Source organism: Dendrobates tinctorius, unplaced genomic scaffold (genome assembly GCF_039654945.1).
Source record: "Dendrobates tinctorius isolate UK_male_01 unplaced genomic scaffold, ASM3965494v1 ptg000165l, whole genome shotgun sequence".
Classification (NCBI taxonomy): domain Eukaryota; kingdom Metazoa; phylum Chordata; class Amphibia; order Anura; family Dendrobatidae; genus Dendrobates; species Dendrobates tinctorius.
This window is the reverse complement of record NW_027361832.1, coordinates 1,479,178-1,497,330: the sequence shown is the minus strand read 5'-3', so window position 1 is coordinate 1,497,330 and position 18,153 is coordinate 1,479,178. Positions and strand designations below refer to the sequence as shown.

The following is an 18,153-nucleotide window of genomic DNA, read 5'->3' as shown; positions in this document are numbered from 1 at the left end:
GTGTCATAGAAGGGGCAGATCGAGACAGAAAGGGCGGGTTTTTTCACAGCTCTGCTGCGCTTTTTCAGCTCTCCACCCCCTTCTTCCCTTTCCTCTTCTTCTCGGCGGCCATTTCTGCTGCAGGACCAGGCCAACCAGTCTCCGGGGGGCACAGGACTGTGGATCTTCGGCGCTAGACCTAGGGGCACACTGGTGGGGTAAGATGACAGCTGGGTTTTTTTTACTCGGCTGTGAATCCATATTCCCTATAAGGCTCCCCTATAGGTTCCTCTGCATAGCCAGCCCTTCTGCACTCTGTGCACTATGCTGGGCTCAAGGTCCAAGAGAACCAGGCAGGACTGCTTTTATGCATTCTGCACAGCCTGCAAAACCACTCTCCCCAGTGGCAGCACGTACCCGCACTGCCGGGACTGTATCACTGGGTCAGAACCCCAAGAAGCCCCTACCAATGCTTCGGTGTCTATTACCACGCCGAAACGGGCAACTCAGATGTCGCAATCTATGATGCAGTCTATAGATAACCTAACCTCCACATTGCTTCAGGCTTTGTAGGGTCATGCCTCGGCTATGAACATTACCCAGCAAAGGGAGAACTCGACATGACGTCCCGGCCACATCCAGACGTAAGCGGACCCACAGGTCGCGTTCATCTGCGTCATCCCATAGCACACGGTCATCCCCCTCTAGGTAGAGACACCGTAGTTCCAGGTCACCTAGACTGTCCCCTACCAGAGACAGACAACGCAGATCTCCACAGCGATCCCCCGACCACAGAAGACCTCCGCCTCAGCGATACACAAGATTCGGAAGGCATCTGTGACTCCGCCTCAGACAACAAACCGGAGGGGTCCCTGATCCCAATTCCCCCTAGCAATACAGCGCTAGTCGAAGACGTAATCTCTTCCGTCCATCGGATGCTGGATATTTCTGATCCGCCCCTGGAGGCTCCAGAGCACAAGATTTCCTTTGAAGGTGTTCTAAAGCCGCCTAAGGTCTTCTCTAATCACCCATAATTTAAGGCGATCCTTAACAAGCAGTTCTCACAGCCTGAGAAGAAATTCTCCAATCGCAAATATTTGGAGGCAAGGTACCCCTTCCCGCAGAAGGACACCAAGGAATGCACCGATCCACCCGAAGTGGACCCCCCAGTCTCTAGACTAGCAGCACAGACCCTCCTCTCTCTGTCAGATAGCTCAACCCTCAGGTACGCAGCAGACTGGCAGGTAGAACGCATGGCTCGTTCAATTTTTGAGGCTGCAGGGGCCTCCCTGGCTCCTGCGTTCGCTTCAGTTTGGGCTGCCAAGGCCATTCTGGCTTGGGCCAAAAAATTACAAGATGGCCTCCAAGCACCAACCCCTGAGCTATCGGACCAAGCGGTTCAAATAGCAGTTGTAGCAGATTACATGCTTCATGCAGCTCTGGATTCAGCAAGGGGTGTAGCGGGGATAGCATCAAACGCCATTACGATTCGGCGTATTCTCTTGCTGCGGGAATGGAAAGCGGACGCGACCTCAAAGAAGTCCCTCACGCACCTCCCGTACCTCAGTGGGCGGCTTTTCGGTGAAAAGTTGGACACAATGAAATCCAACGCCACCGGGGATAAGAGTTCCTCTCTCTCTCTCAACTAAAACCTAAACGCACTTACAAAAAGTGTAACCAAACACGATTACGATCCTTTCGGAATTCTTCGGGCTGGTCCGTCTCGCGCCCAGCACAAAATCACAAAATCGTAACCATTCCCCACGCAGGGACAACTCACGGTTGACGCAAAGGCCGGACAAGACCAGGCAGCCAAAAGCAGGCCAGTCAAAGCCCAAAGGAGGAAAACCTCAGACTTTCTCCTCCTCATGACTCATGAACTCCGGAAGACACTCCACCCATAGGCGGACGACTTTTGCTCTTTCAGCAAGTCTGGCTGCCTATTACAGAAGACAAGTGGGTCAGGGAAATAGTGTCTTCCGGTTACAAGATAGAGTTCACTTCCAACCCACCGAACCGGTTCTTCCTCTCTGTTCCCCCAAAACCGCCAGCCAAGGCTCGTGCCTTTCACCAAGTGGTTTCCTCCCTTCTTCAAGCAGGAGTCATAGTACCGGTTCCCGCGGCCGAGCACTTCCGAGGGTTCTACTCCAATCTGTTCGTAGTCCCCAAGAAAGGAGGCAGCGTACGGCCCATATTGGACCTAAAACAACTCAACAAATATGTACGGGTTCGTCATTTTCGCATGGATTCCCTTCGGTCCATCATTGCATCCATGGAGCAGGGAGAATATCTCGCCTCCATAGACATACAAGAAGCATACCTGCATATATCGATTGCTCCCGCCCATCAAAGATTTCTCAGGTTCGCAATCAACCAGGACCACTACCAGTTCGTGTCTCCCAGAACGTTTACCAAGATCATGGCAGCCACCATGGATGTTCTACACTCCAGAGGCATAGTAGTCGTTCTATACCTGGACGATCTCCTCATCAAGGCTTCCACCTTCAAGGACTACGAGCTCAGCGTCTCAATCACAATCGACACTCTGAGTCGCCTGGGCTGGTTAGTCAACCTACAAAAGTCGTCGACTACTGTGAGTCAGTCTCTGTCCTTCCTGGGGATGCTATTCGACACCTCCAGGGGTCTGGTGCTCCTTCCCAAGGACAAGGCACTGGCTCTCCGTCTAGGAGTCCGCATCCTTCTTCGCAGCCCCCTCGATCTCCGGTTTGCCATGAGAGTCCTCGGCAGGATGGTGGCAGCAATGGAAGCGGTCCCATTTGCCCAGTTTCACCTCAGGCCTCTTCAACTAGCCATTCTCAAGTCCTGGAACAGGAATCCTTTTTCCCTCGACAGGGAGTTCCAGCTAACATCGTCAGCCAGGAGGTCCCTGCTCTGGTGGCTCAAGCCAACCTCACTCGCGAAGGGAAATCCTTTCTCACAGGTCAATGGAAGGTCCTGACCACCGACGCGAGTCTGACGGATTGGGGTGCGGTGCACTTGCATCACAGGGCAAGTGGTCACCAGTGGAGGCAAATATGCCCATCAACATCCTGGAAATTCATGCCATCCTCCTGGCGTTGAGAGCCTTTCGTCACTTACTGGCAGCCTCTCGTATCAGAGTACAGTCGGACAATGCCACGGCTGTGGCATATGTGAACCACCCAGGCGGGATACGCAGTACCCAGGCGATGAGAGAAGTGACACACATCCTCCACTGGGCGGAAGAGATGGGGTCGGTACTTTCTGCGGTCCACATTCCGGGTATGGACAACTGGGAAGCCGACTTCCTCAGCAGACAAGGAATGGACTCGGGAGAGTGGTCTCTCCATCCCGAAAATTTTTCGCCAGATCTGCCATCGCTGGGGGACCCTGGACATGGACCTAATGGCATCCCATTTCATTGCCAATGTCTCCAGCTTCATGGCCAGAACACACGATCCGCGGTCGCTCGGAGCAGATGCTCTGGTTCAGAACTGGACCCAGTTCCAGCTTCTGTACATTTTTCCACCTCTCCCCCTGATATCCAGAGTGGTGAGGAAGATCAAACAAGGAGTTCCAACCATCCTAATCGCGCCAGACTGGCCCAGACGTACATGGTGCGCCGACATCGTACAACTTACAGCAGACGCCCCCTGGTGTCTCCCCGACTGTCCCGATCTTCTGTCACAAGGCCCATTCTTCCAACAGAATTCAGGGGCTCTCAATTTGACGGGGTGGCCCTTGAGACCTGGGTCCTAACCCAGGCAGGGCTCTCACCGGACATCATTGGAACCATGATCAGGGAACGGAAGCCAGCCTCTGCCAAGATTTATTACCGTACCTGGAGAGCATTCTTTACCTGGTGCGAATCTTGCGACCAGATCCCACTCCCTTATTCTCTCCCCAAAGTGCTTGGTTTTCTCCAATCGTGTCAGCGCTCTCAGTTCTTTTTCAAAGACTCATTGCTAACAAAGCCGCAAGTAAGGACTTTTCATCAGGGGTTTTCCCGATTGGTTCCCCCCTACAGACGGCCACTTGAAACGTGGGACCTCAACCTGGTCCTGATAGCATTGCAGGGACCTCCCTTCGAACCCCTTAGGGAAGTCCCACTTCGCCTTCTATCCCAGAAGGTGGTCTTTCTGGTGGCAATCACCTCGCTACACAGGGTGTCTGAATTGTCGGCACTCTCCTGCAGACGGCCCTTCCTGGCTTTTCACCAAGACAAGGTAGTTCTCCGTACGGTCCCATCCTTCCTTCCGAAGGTTGTGTCCAACTTCCACCTCAATGAGGAAATTTCACTGCCATCCCTTTGCCCGGTTCCGGTTCATACGCTTGACCTCGTCAGAGCATTGCGTATATACGTGTCTAGGACTGCCCCCTTCCGGAAGTCTGATTCCCTTTTCCTTCTTCCGGAAGGCGTCCGCCAGGGTCTGGCGGCTTCCAAAGCTAACCTCGCCAGGTGGATCAAATCCACCATACAAGAGGCTTACTGCATTAACAATTCTCCTCTTCTGGCCGGTATCACGGCACACTCTACGCGGGCGGTAGGGACCTCCTGGGCCATTCGGCACCAGGCTTCGGCTCAACAAGTGTGTAAGGCGGCCATTTGGACTAGCCTGCACACTTTTACCAAACACTACAGAGTTCATACCCAGTCCTCAGCGGACGCGAGCCTGGGTAGACGGGTTCTGCAGGCGGCGGTGCCCCATGTTTTGGGTCCTGTCTGCACAATATTCGTCCATTGCTTCCCACCCATGGACTGCTTTGGGACGTCCCATGGTTCTGTGTCCCCCAATGAGGCGACAGAGTAAAGGAGATTTTTGTGTACTCACCGTAAAATCTTTCTCTTAGCCTCTATTTGGGGGACACAGCTCCCACCCTGTTGCCCTCACGGGCCGTTGTTACGGTTGAGTTCTCATATTGTTCTTTGAGCTCGTACATAGTGGCCTTCTTACAGGCATGGTTATGTTGTTTTCTGTTATATTCCTCCTAATGCTTTTGCACAAAACTGGAGAAGGCTAACGCCGTCCAGGGGTGTATACTGCAGAGGAGGAGCCATAGTTAATCTTTTTCAGATTATGCATAGTGTCTCCTCCTAGTGGACAGCAGCATAACACCCATGGTTCTGTGTCCCCCAATTAGAGGCTAAGAGAGATTTTACGGTGAGTACACAAAAATCTCCTTTTCGAGCACGCTGAAAACACTCAGCATCCAAGCACATTCGCTCATCACGATTCTCTAATTCTCCTTCTTGTGATTGCTAGAGGAAGGAAGCCATATCTGACCATATCTTTTCCCTGTAGTGTCCTCTGCCTTATCGCTTGCCAGCTTACGCTGTAATTCATAGAGTTTCTGCTTCACATGGAAAAAAAAAAGGAAATTCCATAAAAATGTCATCCGATTAATTTTCTGTGTTCACTTTAAGGAAGTTCTCTCGCATGGACTTCCCCGACCATGTGTGCTGTTTTTTGGATGACCCAATATGAACCAGAATGATACCTCAGTGTGTGTTTATTTTGCTTTCTATATTCACACACCAATGTATTTTCACTATAATTATTGTAAGATTTCCAGATAAGTGTTATGACATTAGCCTAAAACTGTAATGTGTGTTGGCTGCACTGGCTTTACCTGACTTGATATCTTCAGACATTTTCTCTTCAACAGGGCGATCAGGACCATTGTGCAGAGCAGCTTTCCTGTGAAGCCAATTAAGCAAGGTCCACTGCAGCCCAATGTGTAAGTCAGAGCTGATCTCTTTGCTTAGCCTATGATCTATGGTTTTATGGTGAGGGAATGTCTGGTGGCCACTTATAAAGCCACAAAGCAATTGGGTCACATTTACACAATGATTGCAGCATGACTGCAACCATGCCTATAGGCGCCCATAGGCAGAGGTCTTTTTTTCTTAACCCTTTTTTTTTTTTTTTCTTTCCCTCTATTTGTTTTCTCCATTCTCAAAAAGAGGCATCGAGTACAGTATACTTCCTAATGTTGTGGTTCTTCTGTTTGAATTATATGTCTGGAAATCCTCCCAATTTTCATGTAATATGCAGTTCCCCAGTATATTTATTGCTTGACTTATAACTTAAATTTTTTGTATATTTTGGCAGAATGAATCAAATGCAACAAGAAAAGGAGCTGACTGAAAATATACTGAAAGTGGTAGGTGCATCACTGCTCCGCGATACCACTGCTTTGATCAGAATGCGGTGTTTGCATATTATTACCAGCAGAGGGCACTGCAGTCCCATCCCAGGTTCTCGCTGCTTGTAGTGGGCACGGGATATCGCAGGCCTCGGGTACTGGAGACATTTTTACCTGCACTGATGCATTACAGTAAACGATAAAGAGAGAATCTGTTCATGATTTTAACTCGCTCAGTATTCTCAAATTTGAAAATGATCTGCTGTCCACGAGATGGGGCAACTTTCCAACCGCAGGAGCCCACCAAACCCTGAAGTGTGAGTGTTGGCGAATCATGCGCACTGCCGTCCCATTCATTAATGGGAGCACCGGAGTTGGTACTTGGGGATACCCATATAACTGAGGATCCATAGGTCAGCGTGCTGTAATACAAGGAGATTGTAACTATGATTTTTAGCTACAAATACTTGCATTTAAGGGAAAAAAATAAATAAATGGACATCCCTTGTAATAGAAGATTGACTTACGAGTTTGTAGATTATCATGTTTCATTCGTATATCTGTAGCTTTTTGCTACTGCCTGCATTGTGTTTCTTGATTTTAGGATATCTGCTTCTCTATAACTAAATTATGAACCCTCCAAAACAGACAATGCCCTTGCTACACAGGGAAACACAGATCTGAGGATACAGCATCATCCCCTAATAGATATAACTTCTGCAACCCACAAAAAGGGTATGATATCCACTATATATAAACATGATAATAAACCAGTTGGAGAAGCCCCCTATAAAGGTGTTCTCTAGGTGGGTGTCGGAGGTGGGCCCTATAACAAGGGAGCAATGGGAGGAGATTCTAGCAAATGTTCCTAGGTTGTCACTGTGCGAAGCCCAGAGACTTTCCCATATCTACCAGATTCACAGAGTCTACAGGACCCCCAGCTTGCTACATAAGATTGGAGTGCGAACACATGCAAAATGCCCTAGATGAGTGTGGGGAAGCTCATTTATTGCATATGTTTTGGGAATGTCCAAAGACAGGCCCATACTGGGGTTCTCTGGTGGATAAACTATTTGGGATACAACTCGCAGTAGATCCTCGTGTATGTGTGCTGGGGCTACTGGAGGATGGCACTGACCCGGAGTCTCACCTGGCTATAGGCATTGGCAGAGTTTTATTCCAAGCAAGAAAACTTTATAGAATTCCATTGCTTGGACGCACGACCCCTGAATATCAGGGAGTTGAAGGGGAGGATAAACAATAATATCTGGTTGGAGAAAGGAGTGTATATGAAACGTGATGCGCAAGTATGAAGGGATATGGGGACCATGGCTGGATTCTCCAGGATTACCATCTGATCAGCTGATAGAATTTTTCTACGGTAGCAATTTCTAGTGGTAACATACTAATGCTCAAACGTGATGGAATATGGGAGTGTATGGCCATAGGGAGGAGATTCTCTGGTAAGGTGAGGGGAGGGAGGGTAAATTGGTTACATGGAAAAGGTATAACCTAATAATTCTGTATGGACTTGATATATATGTTGTATCTGATATGTGCTGTCAGCATTGGAAAGTGTATGTAACCATGGTTTGTTTGTTCAATAAAATAGATCTTATTTAAAAAAAAAAATAAAAAAAATTATGAACCCTCCTTGTCTCTGCAGCTGAAGGAACAAGCCAAGGACTCGATCACTGTGCTGGAGGAAGCCATTAAACTAAAGAAAGCCTTCTACATTCACACTATGAGAACTCTGGACCTACTGGCAGCTGAGCCTGGTGTTGTGAATGGTGAAACTGAGAATTCTACCGCTGGGCTGATGATCAGTTCTGATGAAGTCCAGTGCCAGGTACTGATGACCTCGCACTTCATGGTGCTTTTTTAGGTTTGCAGAATATTACTGTGAACTTCCTGGGATATTTTATTTTTATCTGATAGACGTCTAACAGTTTATAGCAGTCGGCATACATGCAACACATGTCCGAGGAACATTTTCCTAAATGTCAGTGGCTTTTTCCCTTCATCGTTAGAAAAAAATGTCTACTATTCATTATGGTTTTCATCCCATTCTTTAGGTCTGCTATGATCTTGGAGCTTTTTACTTCCAACAAGGACCTACAAATCCAGTGAATTATGAAAAAGCCAGAGACCATTTTTTTAACACCAAACAGCTGAATGCAAAGGTAGTTCTAGTTTTTCCACACTGTAAAATGCAATTCTCCATAGTGACATTTTGTCATGGGCCTGGTCTGATATCCATTTCCCTGCTTCACAGATTGGAGAAGTTTCCACTCACTGCTCCATTGATGAGAACAGACTGGCCGGTTATTGCCAGGCTTGCAGCGTTCTTGCACCTTCCAATGTGGCTGCTGTGCAGTCATCCACGTACGGTCAGATTCATAAGTTCATGAAGACTGGAAACTACCAGGTATCTTGGGGTCATCATTTATGAGATAAATCGGTGGCTCTCTGGACTGTCATTCATCTGAGCAGCTGACCTCTTAGTTGTTTTGTTTTTTTGTTAAGTAGTTAAAATGGCACTAACATGCAAGTTATGAATTACTTATTTAGTAGTGTGATGCTTAATTCACAATGGGTACATACTGGTGGGTTGTACACAATGGGGAAGATTTATAACAATGCAAATATTAAAAGAAAAAAAATGCACAATGAAAATAAAAAAATGCACAGGACTTAAACTTCAAGAAAAGAAAAATCCAGCACCTACTTACAAACATGGTTGTTTCTGCAGCTGGTACATAAAATGACGGCAGGTCTTATTCAGAGCAATGGGACAATCTCAGATTTGTGTCATGTGTGGATATGCCCTATGTGTCTCACAGTAGATTTGCTTTATGCAAGTCGTAAGGAAATTTGCTAGATGTAATTCTAGTCTTTTTCCTGATTTCTGTGCATTACATATGTATATATTATTTTTTTTTTTTTTTTTTTTTCTAAAGGGAATATTGAAGATCTTCTATGATGATAATTTCAATGGTAATTTACCAGACCAGTTCAGACAGTCCGTGCTGAGGGAGCTCTTCCAGAAAGTGCAGCAAGGGTAGGTGCATATGTCTTCTGTGATTGAAGCTCGATACAGAAGAGGGACAAATGCACTCATACTGCAAGGACGACTGAGCAATCACATAATTTTCTTTGGTTGACCCAAATGCATGTGTCCGTTTCATATGAACCAGTTAGCCTAGTATGCTTTCGATGTGTAAGTAGGCCCAGAATAATCAAATACTAATAAAACAACAAAAAGGTTTCACTATATTTATCTGGAAAACAATAGGTGCGAGGATGATATGGAGCTGAGGCTTCTCTGTATCGTGCTTGGTGGTGGCACTGTTATCTCTGCTAACGTTCCACAATCAACAGGATTGCTGCGGCCTGTGATTGGCTGCATTAGACAGGTGACTTGATTAACGCATCATAAAAAATGCAACTCAGTCACTTGACCACTGCAGCTAATCATGAGCCACAGTGATCTTGTTGATTGTGGAACATAAGCAGAGATAACAGTGCCACCACCATGGTGACATCGCCACTTCTTGCTTGCGCTGAATCCAGCTGGGTGCCGGTAGGTTACGGAGAGAAAAATGTGTGTATGTGTGTGAGAGAGAGAGAGATATATATAATCTCGTTCCCTGGGCAATCTTTTATTCTACGCCTCATTGGGGGACACAGAGACAGTGGGTGTTATGCTGCTGGCCACTAGGAGGACACTATGTAAACCAGAAAATAAGTTGGCTCCTCCCCTGCAGTTTACACCCTCTCGCTGGCTAAGATTCTCCAGTACTTGCTTAGTGTCTGTAGGAGGCACTTGGGTCTGGTTTCAGACCCCACCATTTTTATTTTATTTTTAATTTTTCTGTAAATTTTTATTTTTTAATTAACGGAGTGAAGGGGCGACGGTTCCTTGCTACGGCCCGCTGTCCCCCGAACCAACAACAGGCAAGCATGCGGAGTATACCTCCCCATACACTTTCCTGCGACGATTAGGGCTGATTCCTCTGGTGATGATGGCGATGATCCTTACAGTCCCGGTAATCTACGGATACGAGGGCAAGCGCATGGAGTGCAATGGAGAAGACTGGAAGAGCGCTTCCGATTCCTGAATGCCCTGAATCAGCCCCATAGCTCTCCATTCCCCTGCCATAGTGAGGATCGATTGAGCATACCCCTTTAAGAACTCCTCCAGCCCTGCTACATCAGCCCAGGAGGATGAGAAGACCTGCATGGATGGCCCCGGACAGCCCGGCCTGCCGAGCACTGGAGTGGAGGTATGGGGTCGGATCCTGGTCCCCGGGAGAATCGCTGACTTAGCGTGAGCGGCAGTTCACCGGCACCCCATCGCGGGGGCCCCCCCCCCCCCTCCCCGCGCTCGTGGAGGCCAAAAATTTTGTTTTCGGCCTACTAGGCCGCAATTTGAATGGCGCCGCCCCCCTCGTCTTGGCGCCTCTCATTCCTTACGAGATGCGGAATTCTAATCTCGGGGGGGCCATGTCTTTTACCTCAGCCTGCTCTGGACATGAGCTGTGAGGCGGGCACTCTGCCGGACACCGGGTGACACCACAGGGCCACCACTGTTCCTCCCGGGGGACACAGCACAGGATCGTGGGTAAGCTGCATCTGCCCTCATATTAAAGCTTAACCCCTTCCCGGCACACTCCCTGCAGCTGCAGACACTCTGCCGTTAACCCTTTCAGGAGCGCTATGCCTCAGTCAAAGGAGGCTAAACGGGCTGTTAAGAAGCACACTGCATTTTTTACCGTGTGTACCACCTGCAAGTCTGCCTTACCCAGTGCACAGACTAATCCATTATGCACGGACTGCGCCCCGGCCTGCGCTCAATCGCCCCTCGCAGCCGCTGCTGACGGGCCTCCTGCGTTTAGTACCACTGAGTGGGCTGTGTCCCTGTCACGGTCGGTGGAGTCTCTTACCCAGGCTATATTCTCCCTCCGGGAGGACTCTTTAAGTCAGAAAGCGTCCTTGCCTCCCGAGGAGGGCTCCGGCGTCAGCCGGGAACCGTCCACAAGCAGGGGCCGTACTCGTTCAAGGGATGGTCAGGTCTCTAGAAAGCAGACCCGTGACGCGTCTCCTAGTCACGTTCGCGCCTCAGCATCGGCGACTCCTGTCTCTCGCTCTCCCTCTCCTGAGATTCACAGCGAGCACGACTCTGAATTCGAATCTGACACGTCAGCCCCTCAGAATCCCCCAACTGATCAAGAGTCGCTTGATTCTCTTATAGAATCAGTCAACAGGATTCTGAATTTGGATGAGGAAAATATTCCCGCTCCAGCACATCCTATCTCATTTAAGAAAAACAAGCGTGTGCGCAGGTTATTTACCAGCCATCCGGAGTTTAAGGAAATTGTCCTGAAACATAGGGATCGTCCGCATAAGCGGTTCACAGGGCAAAAGTCTACTCAGGTTAAATACCCTTTTGATCCAGACCTAATGAAGGATTGGTTACAGTCCCCTCCGGTGGACCCTCCTGTATCGCGTCTTGCTTCTAAAACGCTCCTATCCGTTTCTGAGGGTTCCTCAGTCAGAAACCCCTCCGATCGTCAGATTGACTACCTTGCCTGTTCAGTTTTTGAAGCTTCAGGAGCAGCGTTTTTTCTATCTTTCGCAAGAAATTGGGTCACTAAAGCAATGGCTTCTTGGGCACAAGTCTTGATTGGTGCCCTGGAAGGAAGTAATCTTCCTCCGGAGGCATCCACTGTCGCCAGGCAGATAATTCACTCAGCGGACTTTGTTTTGGACGCCTCTTTTGATGCTGCCAATTGCGCTGCTCCACCTGCCGCTAATGCGATCTCCATTAGAAGAGCCCTATGGCTCCACGAATGGCGGGCGGATGCCACATCTAAAAGATGGTTGACTTCTCTCCCCTTTCAAACTGGTCGTCTTTTTGGAGCGAAACTGAACCAGCTCATTTCTGATACTACCGGGGGAAAAAGTAAATTCCTTCCTCAACAAAAGGGGCTGTTCGGCCGTTTCGCAACCAACAGCCGACGCGTTTTCGATCTTTTCGCAACAATTCCGGTTGGTCCTCCTCTACCTTCTCTTCCGGATCAGGTCGGTTCCCGCGCGGAGACAGAGGCTCCCAGGTCTCATACAGACCTAACCGCTCTTGGAAACCCAGGCTTAGGGCTTCTGGATCTAGGGGAGCCAGATCTCATAGATCTACCCAATGACTTGTTGCGGTATCCAGCGGACACCGACAAAGTAGGCGGTCGCCTACTTTCCTTCAGTCACACCTGGCTCGCGGTCGTCAACGACAAGTGGGTCAGGGAGCTGGTGTCCTCCGGATACAAGAGTTTTCTTCTCCCCCTCCTACTCGGTTTTTCCTTCTCTCCCCCCAAGAAAAAGGCAAGAGCCTTCCTTCGGGCTGTCCAGGCTCTGCTAAGGGACAGAGTCATCATTCCGGTCCCTCATCACGAAAGGTTCAGGGGATTTTATTCAAACCTTTTTGTGGTTCCAAAAAAGGACGGGACAATGCAACCCATTCCGGATTTCAAACTGTTAAACAGTTTGTCAAGGTACGGCAATTCCGAATGGAATCTCTCCGATCAGTTGTCGCTTCCATGGAAAAAAGAGTTCCTAGCATCCATCGACATCAAGGACGCTTACCTTCACATTCCGATCTGCCCATCCCAGCAGCAGTTCCTGCGTTTTGCAATTCACTAACACTTCCAGTTCGTTGCCTTGCCCTTCGTACTCGCCACCGCCCACAGGGTCTTTACCAAGGTCATGGCGGCTGTCATAGCCATTCTCCACTCTCGGGGAGTGGTGGTGTTACTATATCTGGACGACCTGCTCATCAAGGGTCCGTCCCTTCCAGCCTGCGAGGAATCCATGGATAACAGTAAATACACTATCTCGCCTGGGGTGGAAGATAAACTTCGAAACGTCTTTCCCAAAACCGGCTCAGCAGATTTCCTTTTTAGGAATGATCTTGGACACTTTCCGCGGGTTGGTCATTCTCCCTCCAGAAAAGACCCAAGCCTTACAACAGGCAGCGCGGACTCTTTCCCGTCCAATTTCTCACTCCATTCGTTTCACCATGAGAGTTCTCAGAAAGATGGTGGCTGCTATGGAAGCAGTTCCATTTGCACAGTTCCGTCTCCGTCCCTTACAACATGTGTTGCTGTTAGCTTGGGACAAGAACCCGTTCTCCCTGGACCGTCGGATCCTTCTGTCCCTGCGGGTCAGGCAAGCCCTCAGGTGGTGGACACTGAGGTCCTCCCTGAATCAAGGGAGGTCTTTTCTCCCAGTAAGAGTGTTGGTAGTAACCACCGACGCAAGTCTTCTGGGGTGCAGTCTTTCGTCACCACACGGCACAGGGTCGTTGGTCAACCCGAGAGTCACGTTTCCCCATCAACATTTTGGAGCTACGAGCGATCAGATTAGCTCTATGGAGTTTCCACCATCTCCTCGCAGGTCACCCCATCAGGATCCAATCCGACAACGCCACGGCTGTAGCGTATATCAACCGCCAGGGAGGTACCCGGATCAGGAGGGCCATACACGAAGTGAGTCACGTCCTCCATTGGGCCGAGACCAACGATTCTCCCATCTCAGCAATCCACATCCCGGGCGTAGAAAATTGGTCGGCAGATTTTCTCAGTCGCCAAGGCATTGCCTCGGGAGAGTGGTCTCTTCATCCGGAAGTCTTTCAGCAGATTTGTCATCGTTGGGGGACTCCGGATGTGGATCTCATGGCCTCAAGACTAAACAACAAGGTTCCTCAGTTCAGCGGACGCCCTAGTTCTGCCATGGGACCGGTTACGGCTCCCGTACATCTTCTCCCCTCTTCCCTTGCTTCCGAGGGTCATCAAGAAGAGCAGAGGGTGTACCAGTGATCCTAGTCGCGCCAGATTAGCCGCGCCGAGTATGGTATGCAGAACTAATACAACTAGTCGCCGACGTCCCCTGGCGACTTCCACATTGCATGTATCTACACTCACAGGGCCCGATTTATCACCATAACTCCGGGGTCCTGTCTTTGACGGCGTGGCCATTGAATCCTGGGTTTTAGCACAGGCTGGGTTCTCTCACGACGTGATTTCCACCATGATTAATACTAGGAAGCCTGTGTCCATGCTCATCTATCACCGCACCTGGAAAACCTTCTTTTCATGGTGCAAGGATCATGGTCGATCCCCTCTGGTGTTTTCCATTCCGGTCATATTCGAATTCCTTCAATCCGGATTAAAATCGGGCCTCGTGCTTAGCTCGCTCAAGGGCCAAATTTCAGCCTTGTCAGCGCTTTTCTAAAGCTAAATTAACTTCAGGTCAAGACGTTCATTCAGAGAGTTTCCCATGTGGCGCCTCCTTTATATAAGGCCATTGGAATCATGGGACCTTAACCTGGTTCTCGGGGCCTTACAGGAGGCTCTTTTTGAACTGCTGCAGGACGTGTCGCTGACAGTCCTCTCTTGGAAGGTGGTCTTTCTAGTGGCAATTACGTCAGACGAGTTTCGGAATTGGCAGCCCTGTCCTGCCGTTCTCCGTTCCTGAATTTTCATCAGGACAAGGTAGTTCTCAGGACGTCCGCGTCCTTCCTTCCCAAGGTCGTCTCCCCTTTCCATCTCAACGAGGAAATTGTTTTGCCTTCCTTTTGTCCGGCGCCAGTCCATCACATTAAGAAGGCCCTCCACACCCTGGATATGGTTAGGGCTCTGAGACGGTACATCTCGCGGACTGCTCCCTTCCGCAAGTCAGATGCCCTTTTCATGCTTCCAGAGGGGCAGAGGAAGGGTCTAGCCGCTTCAAAAGCAACACTAGCCAGGTGGATTCGCTTGGCGATTCAGGAATCCTACCGTGTCAGGAACGCGCCTGTCCCAGCAGGGATTAAGGAGCACTCTACCTGCTCAGTGAGCGCTTCTTGGGCCATTCGGCACCATGCGTCGGCAGGACAGGTCTGCAAGGCTGCGACTTGGTCCAGTCTGCATACTTTTACAAGACATTACCAAAATCATTCTCGGGCCTCTGCGGACGCAGCCTGCAATCGGCAGTACCTCAATGTTGAGTCTGTGGTACATGGGGTATTAGCAGACGTATGCTCCCCACCCAGGGACTGCTTTAGGACGTCCCACTGTCTGTGTCCCCCAATGAGGCGTAGGAGAAATAGGGATTTTTGTGTACTCACCGTAAAATCCTTTTCACCAAGCCAATCATTGGGGGACACAGCACCCACCCTGTTTAGCCTATTGGCTCACTGTAGCATTCTTAGGTTTTGACATAATTATGGTTATTGTTGACTATTTATGCTCCTACTGCTTTTTTCACCGAACTGGAGAAATCTCATCCAGCGAGAGGGTGTATACTGCAGGGGAGGAGCTAACTATTTTTTTCTGGTTTACTTAGTGTCCTTCTAGTGGCCAGCAGCATAACACCCACTGTCTCTGTGTCCCCCAATGATTGGCTCTGAGAAAACAGAATTTTTTTGGGTTGCTTACCGTAAAATCTGTTTCTCGGAGCCTTCATTGGGGGACACAGAGACCATGGGTGTATGCTTTGCTGCCACTAGGAGGCTGACACTATGCACAAAAAAATGTTAGCTCCTCCTCCACAGTATACACCCCACTGACCGGCACCAATTTCCTCAGTTAGTGAGAAAGCAGTAGGAGAAGTAACAAAACAGAACGAAAACAGAACAGACAACTCAACTGTAACCAACCGACAAACGTAAGAACAGGAGTTGTAAAACATGGGAGGGTGCTGTGTCCCCCAATGAAGGCTCCGAGAAACAGATTTTACGGTAAGCAACCCAAAAAATCCTGTTTTCTCGTTCGCCTTATTGGGGGACACAGAGACCATGGGACGTCCCAAAGCAGTCCCTGGGGTGGGAAACAAAATTCCATCAGGCCAGCAGACTCACCACCGCGGCCTGCAGAATCCGTCTACCTAGGCTGGTGTCCGCCGAAGCGTAGGTGTGGACTCTGTAGAATTTCACAAACGTGTGAACCAATGACCATGTTGCAGCTTTGCAAAGCTGCAGCGCGGAAGCTCTGTGGCGCACCGCCCAGGAGGCACCCACTGCCCTAGTAGAGTGGGCCCTGATCCCCGGAGGGGCTCCGCGACGCTTAACTCGGTAGGCTTCCAAAATTGCCGATCTGATCCAGCAAGCAATAGTGGCCTTTGACGCCGAGTGACCTTTCCGTGCCCCATCAGGGATAATGAAAAGAGACTGTCTTTCGCAAGGAAGTCGTCCTAGACAGACTCTTATCGCCCTAACCAGGTCCAGCTTGTTCAAGGACCGCTCTCGGGGATGAGTTGGATACGGACAAAAGGATGGTAGCACGATATCCTCGTTGAGCTGAAACGAGGACACCACCTTCAGCAGGAAAGAGGGCGGAGGCCGCAGAACTACCTTATCCTGGTGGAGCACCAGAAAAGGGGAGCGGCACGAAAGAGCTGCCAATTCCGACACGCGCCAGACGGAGGTGAAGGCCACCAGAAAGGCTACCTTCCAAGAAAGGAGAGAAAGGGAAATATCACTGAGGGGTTCAAAGGGAGGACCTTGCAGAACCTCAAGAACCAGATTAAGATCCCATGGATCCACGGGCGCCCGGTACGGTGGAACCGTGTGAGCCACGCCCTGAAGAAAGGTCTTAACCTGAGGACGGGAAGCCAATGTTTTCTGAAATAGAATGGACAGCGCCGAAACTTTACCCTTCAGGGAACTGAGGGCAAGGCCCGCATCCAATCCTGCCTGAAGAAACGCTAGGACTGAAGGGAGCGAAAAGGACATGGGCGCGATGTCATTGGTCTCACACCAAGTGAAATAGGCCTTCCAAGTACGGTAGTAGATCTTGGAAGATGATGGCTTTCTGGCTCGGATCATGGTCTGAACTACCTGGTCGGAAAATCCTGCCCGTTTCAGAACCTCGGTCTCAACAGCCACGCCGTTAAATTGAGCGGCCGAGAATTGGGGTGGCAAATCGGTCCCTGAGACAGCAGATCTGTTCTGTCTGGAAGCTTCCAGGGGGCGTCCGCGAGAAGGTTGACAATGTCCGCGAACCAAGACCTTCTGGGCCAATTCGGGGCAATGAGAATGACTGGAATTCCTTCTGCCTTGAACTTTTTCAACAGGTTGGGAAGAAGAGGCAGAGGAGGGAACAGGTAGGGAAGGTCGAACTGGGACCAAGGAACGGCCAGGTCGTTCGCGCCCACTGCCAGAGGGTCCCGAGACCTGGACACGAATTGTGGGACTTTTCCTGTTGAGGCGAGACGCCATGAGGTCTACATCCGGGGTTCCCCACCGAAGGCAGAGGAGATGAAACACCTCCGAATGGAGGGACCACTCTCCCGCCGCGAGACCCTTGCGGCTGAGAAAATCGTCAGCCCAGTTGTCTACACCGGGAATGTGCACCGCGGAAATTGTCGGAACGGAAATCTCCGCCCAACGAAGAATCTTGGACCCCTCCGCCAGGGCTGAGACACTCCGTGTTCCCCCTTGGCGGTAGACATGCCACCGCTGTGGCGATGTCTGTCTGAATCCGTACCGGCAGTCCCTTGAGGAGCCTTTCCCAGTGAACGAGAGCAAGATGGATAGCTCGAATCTCCAGAATGTTGATCGGTACTGATTCCCGATCCGACCATCGACCCTGAACAGTGTGGTAGCGGAACACTGCACCCCAACCGAGGAGACTGGCATCTGTGGTTACTATCTGCCAGCGAATGGGAAGGAAGAATCGACCCGATAGAATGAGAGGTGACGACAACCACCAGTTGAGGGACCGCTTGATCCGGTAAGGAGGAACAGGGCGATCCAGGGACCGTGGCGACCTGTTCCACTTCGACAGAATGGCCTGCTGGAGAGGTCTGGCATGAAATTGGGCAAAGGGAACTGCCTCTATCGCTGCCACCATCTTTCCCAGGACCCTCCTGGCTGTACGGTGGGACGGGAATCGTGAGATCTGCAGCGATCGTACTTCCTGCTGCAGAGAGAGAATCTTCTCTTGTGGGAGAAAGACCCTTGACCGACGAGTGTCGAACAGAAGGCCTAGAAAGACCAGGCGTTGGGTAGGAACC

The 18,153-nt window shown here is 50.0% G+C and overlaps 1 protein-coding gene across 3 annotated transcripts in view; it reads left to right on the top strand.

Moving 5' to 3' along the window:
- Nucleotides 1–18,153, top strand: part of INTS8 (integrator complex subunit 8) — a 131,354-nt gene that overhangs the window by 8,924 nt on the left and 104,277 nt on the right. For all 3 annotated transcript variants that reach the window (XM_073550408.1, XM_073550407.1, XM_073550409.1), the window contains exons 5-10: nucleotides 5,626–5,697; nucleotides 6,072–6,123; nucleotides 7,772–7,954; nucleotides 8,181–8,288; nucleotides 8,381–8,533; nucleotides 9,066–9,166. In XM_073550408.1, coding sequence (XP_073406509.1) covers nucleotides 5,626–5,697; nucleotides 6,072–6,123; nucleotides 7,772–7,954; nucleotides 8,181–8,288; nucleotides 8,381–8,533; nucleotides 9,066–9,166 — 669 coding nt within the window. The remainder of the gene's footprint in view (nucleotides 1–5,625; nucleotides 5,698–6,071; nucleotides 6,124–7,771; nucleotides 7,955–8,180; nucleotides 8,289–8,380; nucleotides 8,534–9,065; nucleotides 9,167–18,153) is intronic.